This window comes from Oryx dammah, unplaced genomic scaffold (genome assembly GCF_014754425.2).
Source record: "Oryx dammah isolate SB20612 unplaced genomic scaffold, SCBI_Odam_1.1 HiC_scaffold_15, whole genome shotgun sequence".
In the NCBI taxonomy this organism is placed as follows: domain Eukaryota; kingdom Metazoa; phylum Chordata; class Mammalia; order Artiodactyla; family Bovidae; genus Oryx; species Oryx dammah.
In genome coordinates, this window is record NW_024070199.1 from 46,118,080 (window position 1) to 46,128,229 (window position 10,150).

At 52.8% G+C, this 10,150-nt stretch overlaps 1 protein-coding gene across 1 annotated transcript in view; it reads right to left on the bottom strand.

The window, feature by feature from the left end:
• SHANK2 (SH3 and multiple ankyrin repeat domains 2) overlaps positions 1 to 10,150 on the bottom strand; it is a 527,407-nt gene that overhangs the window by 150,086 nt on the left and 367,171 nt on the right. Inside the window, exons 15-16 of the mRNA XM_040255275.1 lie at positions 9,871 to 9,953; positions 8,146 to 8,270 (exon numbers count right to left, since the gene is read on the bottom strand). Of these exons, the coding sequence (XP_040111209.1) occupies positions 8,146 to 8,270; positions 9,871 to 9,953 (208 nt within the window). The remainder of the gene's footprint in view (positions 1 to 8,145; positions 8,271 to 9,870; positions 9,954 to 10,150) is intronic.

Sequence of the window (10,150 nt, forward strand, 5' to 3'; positions counted from 1 at the left end):
CGAGCCAAGACTTCAGATCTGCAATAGCTAAACCGCCTGCATCCACCTTCTCAGCAGGCTTCTGGGCTGCTCTTCAGCCTGGACCACCTGTTCTCAGCCAATATGGAGGACAAAGTGAACTATTTTCTAGGTGCAAGAGGGGCTTCTGTCTCTGTGCAGGAAAGGGGTCCAGGCTCCCGGGCACTTCTCTCAGAGCAGTGGCCTCTTTAAAACTTCAGAGAGCAAAGACTTCAGTGCAATGAGCCTTAACAGCAAAGACCCCAGTGCTATGGCCTTAGACAGCAAAGATCCCAGTGGTAGGAGCCTTGGAGGGCAAAGACTGGGATGACAGCAGTTTGCCCTGGGCACTGGTATCTTCTGAAGGCAAACAACAGAATCAGCTGAACTCCTCTGTGCTCACTTTTATTTGCTACTAAAGGAATGTCTCTCAACCATCACCGAGAAGATGGCTGGAGGCTCAGACCTCAGCAAAGGCCAGGCAAGAGGATGGAGAGGCAGCTCAAGATGGCCACCGCCTCCTCCCCTGCAGTGGCTCAGGAGCTGGCAGCCCAGGTGCTGGGGAGCTGGAGTGGGAAGCTAGCCAGGGGTCCCAGGGCTCTTCCAAAACAAGCACAGCAAGAAGCTGCAGGGCTTCAGAACAGAAACACTCCGTGTTCTGAGGGACCTAGGACAACCGTGGGGCCCTGCTTGTCTTTAATATGAAATGGACATAATTTGACCATTAAAGTACTGATGTGATTCAAGGTCGAGAATTCACCAGTAGCCCTAGCTTCCTGCTAACATCAGCTAGGATTTGTTCTTCAACTTACTGAATTAAATACCCATTTTAAGTGACTTAAACAAAATACTGAGGATTTTGCGGGGTGGGGGAGTAGTAGAGTTCCTGGACTGGCCACACAGGCCACCAGCAGGACACGTGAGGGAGCCTCTCACAATATCCTGGAAGGCAGGATAGAGAAATGTGAGCCACGTGGCATGGCTGACAAGGATGTTGGCACTGGGGAAATCACAAAGGGCTCTGGCCTCGGCACTGGGATTTGTCACCAGAGGGTAAAATGGGAAGCAGGAGCAGAAATTCCAAGATTACCTAAAAGGCACGCTTGTGCCAAAACAGGATTGAGCAGGGCAGTGAGTGCCCGGGGAGCAGAAATTCAAGCCAAATCTGAAGGTATGCCTGCCAAGGATGTGTGGGGCTTGGGGTAGGGCGGGGCAGGTGCCTGCATTAGCTGGCATCCCTTCCACACGAGGCACCACGAAGCTACAGCCAGGGCACTCTTGGCCGGAAGTGCCCAACTGTATGTGCTTGGCCCATGGTGGGTATGCTGGGTAATGGCTACACGCTCGGAAGGACAGCGGTAACAACCACCTGTCATCGTCACAGCATTATTTTTTATGGAAGTATAGTTGATTTACAATGTTGTGTTAATTCCTGCTGCGCAGCAAAGTGGTCCAGTTATTTCGGTGGTGGTGTTTAGTCGCTAAGCCGTGCCCAACTCTTCTGTGACCCCACGGACTGTAGCCACCATGCTCCCTGTCCAGACAAGAATACTGGAGTGGGTTGCCGTTCTCTTCTCCGGGGGATCTTCCCGACCCAGGGAGTGAACCGGAGTCTCCTGCATTGGCAGGTGTGTTCATTTCCCATGAGCCACCAGGGACACACACATTCTTTTTTATATACTTTCCATGATGGCTTATCACAGCATATGAATATAGTTCCCTAACTGTACAGTGCTGTGCTAAGTCACTTCAGTCGTCTCTCTTTGTGACCCCATGGACTGTAGCCCACCAGGATCCTCTGTCCATAGGATTCTCCAGGCAAGGAGACTGGAGTGGGTTGCCATGCCTTCCTCCAGGGGGGTCTTTCCAACCCAGGGATCGAGCCCTCGTCTCTCACGTCTCCTGCACTGGCAGGCGGGTTTCTGCCACCGGCACCACTTGGGAAGCCCCGATGTACAGGAGGACCTTGCTGTCTGCTAACCCCAAACCCCCACTCCATCCCGCTCCCTGCCACCCCCACCCCCCCCCTGCCCACCGCTGGCAGCTGCGTCTGGTTTCTGTGTATGACATTATTACTGGTTCAGCCCATTGTCACTGGCTTCATCTCCTGAGTCAGGCATCATTAATGATGATGAAGGACAAGAAGATGATCGGCAACAAATACTGACAGGACACTATGCCCAGCACTGCTGGCTTTTCACGATCTCCCAGCCAACAAGACGAGCTAACAGCTGCCCGCCTGTTTAGAACTCAGGTGGCACGTAGAGTGGACCCCCGAGCACTGTGTGTTTGAACTATGTGAGTCCACGTGCACTCTTTTCAATGAATAGACAGTCGGCCCTCCATGCCTACAGGTTCCACACCATGCATACAGAACCCTCAGATACAGAGGACTGCCATGGCATGAGAGATTTTGCTGGAATCAACACCCCCCTCTCCCTGCAGACACACCCAGGGATGACTGGAGTTGGCTTCCGGTGACCGAGCTCACACAACCACCCATTTTGCTGACAGGGATGCCGAGACCCAGGGAATGCGAGCAGACTTCGGACGTGCAGAACCACCCATCAGGAATCACCTGGACTTTATTTACTCTCCTCCCTGTAATACTTAATTTTCAAGCTGAGGAGACTGACTGATTATCACCAGGTTGTAACAATTGTTTACACCTCCAGCTGGGCTGAAAGTAACGATTTGGACAAACAGGCTCTAGGGTCTGCATGACATTCTCCAAGTCGGGGTTCTCAAGCAGCAGTCTGAAACATTTTATAAGGTACTCAAACGGCCCCTAAGGAAAACACCAGGGCCTCCCTCAGCGTCCTCACTTCAACGCAAACCGAGATTATAATACAGTTCCAGGCCATCTTTAGTACAAGTATTTAATACGAGGAAAAGTAATTAGAAAACTCAAGCATCCCTTTTCAAGGATGAAGGATATTGCTGCCTGCTTTAATTGCAAGAGAAAACCTATTTAGGGAAATGAACACAAAACGGAGATTGGCCACTTCAGGACGAAGACAACAATCATAAAAACCACGGGAGTCTCCAGTGCTCCGTGAGCTGGGGAGGGGTAGCCCCGGGAAAATAATTAATGCCCAGGAAAAGTGCAGCCTTGAAAGCAAACAGTCCCTCCTGGGGCAGGGAGGCTGAGACAGTGCTCATCTACGTGAGTCGGCTTCTTCTAAGAAACAATTTGCTGTTTATGAAATGAATCTCTGTCAACAATTAATACTGTCATTCTAGAAAATCTGAGAAACAGAGAGAAGTCTGCCAAACAGAAAATAGCCACACACGATCCCATCACCTACGGGTTAACATTTTCTTTCCTTATTTTTTTCTATGGTTATTTTGGGGAGAGGTGGTATAATTCAGATGATGCTGTGCAGATAACTTCAATTCTTCCCTCTTCACCTAATGTAAGACAACTGTTTCCTGTTGGTAGGAAGAACTTCTTGCAAGCATAAGTTTTGATGCTTTCTTTTACACCCACAATAGACGCATGGTACACCCTTAACCATTCCCCGTGACTGCCACCCCTTTCTCTTTGAGGCACTGTGATCTCACCCTGGTTTTCTCTTTTAAGATCATTCCCTTAGGGTGGGTTCCTAGATGTAAAATTCCTGGTTCAGCTTTATTGTTCTTATTACACACGGTCACATCGATTTCTAAAAAGTTTATGGCAACTTATTCTTTCGTGTAGCAACCTAGAAGTGCCATCACCAGCGATGGCTATAGTAATAATTAAAAAAAAAAAGTGTTTGCTAATTTGAAAGTAACACTGGCATCTCATCGTTTGTACCTCTTCTTACTCCATGCCTATGTACAAGTCCAGTGCATCAAAGCGTCTCCCAGCATCTCTGAACAGTCGTGTTCTTGACTCACACAGCCTGGGTTGGAATTCCAGCTCACCTGCCGTGTGACCCTGGGCAGGTGATTGAACCTCTCTGAGCCCCAGTCTCATCTGTAATATGGAGATGACACGGATGCTATTTTGCGGGATTATTATGAGGGCTGGACGGGCAGGGAAATGCCTGGCAGACATACCCTTGATTATAAATAAGGATATGAGCCTGTTGCTTTACTGGCTGTAACACTGTTTGCTCTTTCGATGTTTACTGTTTAGCTGTATCATGAGCAAGTTTTGAGACATAAGATATTTTAGTTTATACCAAAGTAAAGTAAAGCAGGAAACAAAGCTTAGGCTTCCAAATGGGGAAGTCTGTGGAGGAAAGCCAGTCTTGGTCTTGACACAACGAGATAAGCACAGTGCCTGCTTCTAATTTTTTGTTAGAATGCTAAATTAAAAGGTTCAAATAGCCACCACAATGAGGCTAGATGGTCTCCATCTTGCCTGCCCATCGGAACCCCTGGCATCATCACTGAAGCACTCTAAAAACACCGATGCTCCTGCCTCGTGATTCTGATCACGTAGGTATGGGTTGAGCCCAGGTTTCAGGGTCTCTGGGAGATCTGCCCGTGACCCTGGTACCCAGCCGAGCTTCACTGGGCGAGACTGGGGGTTGCTCCAGTTTTTTGAGTCCCTGCAGAAATCCAAAAGACATCCCCACCTGCAGTCTCTTGAATTACTCCACGCGAAACTGTCACCCGTGACACCTACGTCCTCCTGATAACTCCTCACAAGCGGCTCCTCCTGCCCCACCTTCTGGGCTTGAGGAGCCTTCACCCAGATAATCTCAAAGAAACAGCAGACGGATTATATTCACCACACGGCGCTTGAGGCGGACTCTGCCTCTGGACTCTTCAATTTCAACTCTCCGGCAAGCTTCGCCGGTATTTAATTGGGTTTCCTGTTTTAACCAAAAGAGACGTGGGCCTGAATCATTCCTGGCCGGATGGTGGCCCAACCTCACACTGGACCTACAAGCAAGGAACCATGCCCTGACTCTGCCACCTGCTTCCCTCTCTGAGCTGTCACTGCCCCCGCCCACCCCACTGAGCATTGCCTTCCCCAGGTCCCAGAGGGACAGTCGGCTCCCACTCTGCCCACTCCCGCCACCCCTAAGGGCTCTCTGGGGAAGCTTCAGTGTCACCGGCCATCCAGGGGACTCTGGCCCATCAAACTGATCTGAAAATGGTAAACACACATGGTCTGCGGAGCCACCTGTTTGAACATCCCCATGCACGGAGCACCCACTCCCTGGCCCTCCAGCCTGAGGGAACTTTCCACACTGCTCACACCAAGACCCATCCCCAGCTGGAAGACAGCCTTTTTCCATGGAGCTCCACTCAGAGTTTGGCTTGTTGGCGGGAGGGGAGAGGCGTGGTCATCAAAGAAACAGCACCAACAGCTAAAGACAGGCTCCTTCTTCCCAAAAGTCAGGGCAGGGAGAGAAAATTTAGAGAGTGGGCATCCCAGAAACGCACGCATAAAGGAAACCTTTCTTGACAGGGGTCAATGCCCTGCGTGTGAGCATCCTGACAAAGTCCAAGAGGGGAAAATGACACTTGGGAGACACTGAAGACTTCAGAGCGGGAGCATTCGCTTCGGAAGCTGCCCCTCGGTCCCAAGGTTCAAACTGCTGCATGGGTCTTTATAGAGAAAATAAATATCGAGCAGGCTTTGCGCTCCTTTCCAACAGCAGAGAGAAAGGAAGGCTTGTGTGTGGGAGGAAGGGATGTGCATGGATGTGGCCAGTTCGCCCACACTTGCAACCTCAAGCCAGGACCCTGCACTTGACCAAGAGCCTAGAAACCCCAGCTTCCAGCACGGCTTCCATTCAAGCCAAAGATCCACCAAGGCAAGTGAGTCTGTCTAAAACAATCTCTCCAAGGCTGAGGCTTTTCACTGAAAATCACAGAAAAATTTTCTGTTGGAAAAAACATGCACCTCTGGGGCCATATGTGATTTTACTATTCCAAGGGCGCGATCGGGCAGCTAGGAAAGCAACTCAGTGGAGAGCCTCGGTCTTTCAAACCCAAGCACCTGAAGGAGAATTTCTGAGCCTCCATGAGTGAAACCTTGGCATGAAACAGGAGGAGCAGGCTCCCAGCACTGCCCCCCCGGCTGCCCCTGCCCCATGCCCTCTTTAGAGGAGGACCCCTGGGGAGCAGCCTGCTATGGCCTGGGGCTGTCTGGGGCTCATTCCTCCTTCAGGTCATAAGAAGACCAACAGAACCTTAAGGCAGCTCTGGGCCAGCCATGCCTGGAATCCTGGAATTCAGAGGTCACCCGGAATATGAAAGCTGTTCCAAAATGGCAAACATGTTTGCATATCAGAGGTTAAAAGCAATGTCAGAGGAGGTGCTTTGAAAACAGAAGGGCACAAATTCTTCATGCTCCTGATTTCTACGGAGCCCTCCAGCCGACCCGGGCGGCCTGCCTTCTTCCCCGGCCCAGGCGAGCGCTGCAGACCCGTCTGCCAACCCAGCGTGGCTCTGCTGCCTGGGAGAGGGGTGGGCCCGGCACACGCTCCACGGCTGCCCCACGCTTCTTTACTGACTAGTTTATCAAGGAAACAATCTGACGAGCCTCACTACCAAGAATGCTCCTGCATCTGCAGCCCTCATTTATAATTTAAAACCAAGAACCAGCAACAGCTTTGCCACCCTACTGGATTCTCTGTCTCTCTCAGACACACACACACACACAGACACACACACACACACAGACACACACACACACACGGGAGAGGAACTTACATCACAACTGCATCCTACAGAGATGATTCAACCCCGTCTCTCTGCATTTTTATGAGGTTACAAACCGAGTTAACCCGTGAAATTACCACGGGCTCCAGTCTCCACCATGCTGGATATACATTCCACAGTTTCAAAGAAATAAGAACCTGAAGAAGCACAAGTCTTCATCTGAGCCAGTCTTCATCTGATTGGTCAGTAATCACTTAAATACACTCCCCCCCCCCCCCCCCAGCACATAAAGGGACACCAACACACGATGCCTGGAAGAAGGTAAAGCACCTTCTCCATTTTACCTGGGTCTCTCTTCTAACAGCATCTTTCCTTCTGGATTTCCATCCTTAGAAACATCCTCCTTAGAAGCACCCAGGAGATCATGAACAGAATTGCAGTTCAGAAACCACTCTTGGAAGCTGAAGCATATCAGAGACGAATGGCTTCCAGCGGCTATCTCGCCATGGCTTGGATCTCCTCCTTTCCAGAATGAACAGGTGTCTGGCCGGCCCCACAGTGGAGGCCCTGAGTGCCACGCTGAGACCGCACACCCAGTCTTCCAGCCTGCGGTGCCTTTCCAGAGCAGACGAGACAGGGCTGAGGGTGAGCCCTGAGGAACGCTTTTCCCAGAAACGTGGACTCCCAGTGGGGGCCATCTAAACTTACCAAGCATCTTAGAACATTTTCAAGGCACAACGTATTCTTCTATTATTGATATTTCCAAAGAGTAACATGTTCCTTTGAAAGTAACACCTAAACCCGCAAAAGGCAGGGAGCTCAGGTGTGCCAGCAGTTTGGCACCTCGTGTACACCAACATGGCAACTCCAGGTAAGACTTGAAGCAGCTGGGAACTCACATCTAGTGGGATTTTTTAAATGAAGAGAGTACTCCCTCCATTCACCTATTAGCAAAAGCTGGTTTTCACAGCATCTAAATTTACAAGCTTCCTTTTGGCACCATGAGCTCCAGCCACCCAACTTGCCCAGGCTCCTCGGTCCTTGAAGACCATCACCCATCTGACAGGTCAGTTACTTCAACTTGAAAATCAAGACTCTCAAGCACGAACATTACAGACCTCACGGGAGCGAGACCCATGGCACCGTGCTTTCCACCTGCCCTGGGGGCGCAAGTGTGGGCCGTGGCTTCTCTTGGGTCTATTCATACAGTCTCAGCTAAGCCACCCAGAGGTCGGCACAGGTCCCTGACATCAGGGCAACCAGCTTCCTCTTACTTCTACCTTCTACTTCAAGATCAACAGCCAAGTTGCAGACACTGCCAGTCTCCAAAGAGATAAAACCAAGGCCTCAAAGACAATCCCAACACGCTGTCCGCAGGAAATGGCATCCACTGTAGGTGGGAACAGCCAAGGAAGCCCCCATCCAAGGCACACGTGCCCCCGGCCTGGACCACTGGCCACACCATCAAGACCACAGACCCAACCCCAAGAGAGCCGGCGCTCTCCCCAGGCAGAAGGAGACGAATACCAGTGTCCCTACCTCAATCAAGAAGTCCCCGGTCCTCAGTCCGGCTTGCCATGCCACCCCACCTTCATCCACAGACTCCAGGTACTGCAGGGCCGGGAACGCCGGCGTGGGTGTGAATTCTTCGATGGGCGTATCCGCTGGGAAGACAAGGTGTACCTCGTTACAAGGCTGGGAGATGTTTGCAGGTCGGTAGCCCAGGCCTCCCACGGGACCCTGGGTGGAAGCAGGCCCCGTGTCTCCGTGGGAAGCGGGGGGCCCAGGCCAGCTCTCCCCTGGTAAGGGGCTGACACTCATGGTCATGGGCCGACACCAACTCAAGCAATGGACCCGACTGCTTCCTGGTGCCTCTCGGCCTCTGTGCTGAAAACACACGGGATACCGTGCTCCCCGGTCCGGGTCTATATGTACACGCCTGTCATTTTCTTTAAAAGCATCAGTGACTAAACATTTTCAGTTCTAAAAATGGAAAAGTTCCCCCATAACCACACGGAGCTACAGAAACACCACACTGAACCGCTTGCCAAATTTGCATCCACGTAGACTCGCCACCAAGGGAATTCAACTTGGAGCGTGGATGGGACAGAACGCTGACCCAGTGGGTGGCTGCAGATTTGGAATCCGCTCATGAGCCCTCTCTGCCGGAAGCTCGGCTCCCTGTGGCCACTCTGCGGCCAGCGTCCCCGGGAGGGCTGGGGCCCCGCTGCTCAGCAGAGCCAGCATTGGCTTCCGGGCCGGGGGGGCCCAGAGCCGCAGAGCCAAACTCTGGGGCAAGAGGTGGACGCTCCTGAGTGGTCCCGAGGGGCTGGGGTGGGGGGCAGGGGGAGGAAGCTGGCCTCGGCCGGGGGAGGGGAGACTCCACACAGCCATGGACACACCGGGACAGAGGATCTCCCCCTCCCCGTGGACGGGCCGCTGCCTGGGCAGCCGGAGCCTGGAGCAGGTGGGGCTGGCTCCAGGGCAGGAGGCCTCCCCCCCCCACCCGCAGCACAGTGCGGGACCCCCCCACCGCAGTCCCGAGGCTCCGAGATCAAACTTGTACATGGTTTCCCCACACACGCGGGGCACAGATGTCTCCTCTCACAGGGAGGCGATGCCATTTTGTTTCATTTTGGCAGGGGGGGCCCTCCAGAGTTAAGGGCGGCGGGGGGCCCGCACTGCCGCGGACCAGGTTCCCAGAGCCCCCCACCGTGGGCCACGTGACGCGTGTGCTGCTGGCTGGGCCACGGCAGAGGGGACCATCTTGCCACATTCCCTTTGCAAAGTCACCTTAGAGGCGGGCACCCAGCCGCCTGCCGCACTCAGGGGCTGAAGCCCACTCCCAGAACGGGGCACTTTGGAAATCCCTGAAGGGAACTCGGGACTGGGTAATTCTGGGCGACTGAGACCAGGAGCTCTGAAGCCAGTCACAACCGGACTGAACCAAGCCACAAAATAGACGAAACCCATGAATTAAAGAAAAAAAAAAGTGGGGGGGAGGGAGAGAGAAAGAGGAAAGAGAGGGAGGAGAAGGAGCTAGTTCGGAGCAATACTGTGTACAGAAAATTGGAAATATTCCTAAAGGAAGCCCCGGTGTTTAAAACGGCAGGATGTGGAAGAACATGGTTGTCTAGCAACCGAGTACCCCCAGGAAAAGGGCTTCTTTCTGAGCTGGGGAACGTTTTTCATACAGGCGTGTACACACACAGACACACACACACACATGTGAAGGCACCCAGGCAGGGAGCCGCCGGCTCTTACCTTTCGCCCCTCGTAGCACGAATCCGAAGCCCTCATTGTCTTTCTTCTGCAGGACGACGGTCTTCTCCTCGATAACGCAGTCGCTGTAGAGAGAGTTCCGGGGACAGCGCCCATTATTGTAGCCCGTCAACATCACCGCGGCCGAGGCTCCGCCGGGGACGTTCATCATCGTAGCCAATTAATCACCCCAGCTCGCCCGACCCAGGCAGGCAGCGTGGAGACGGCGAGCCGGCGCAGGAGGAGCGGAGGCAGCTGGGGGCAGGCTAACGGGAGGGGCGGG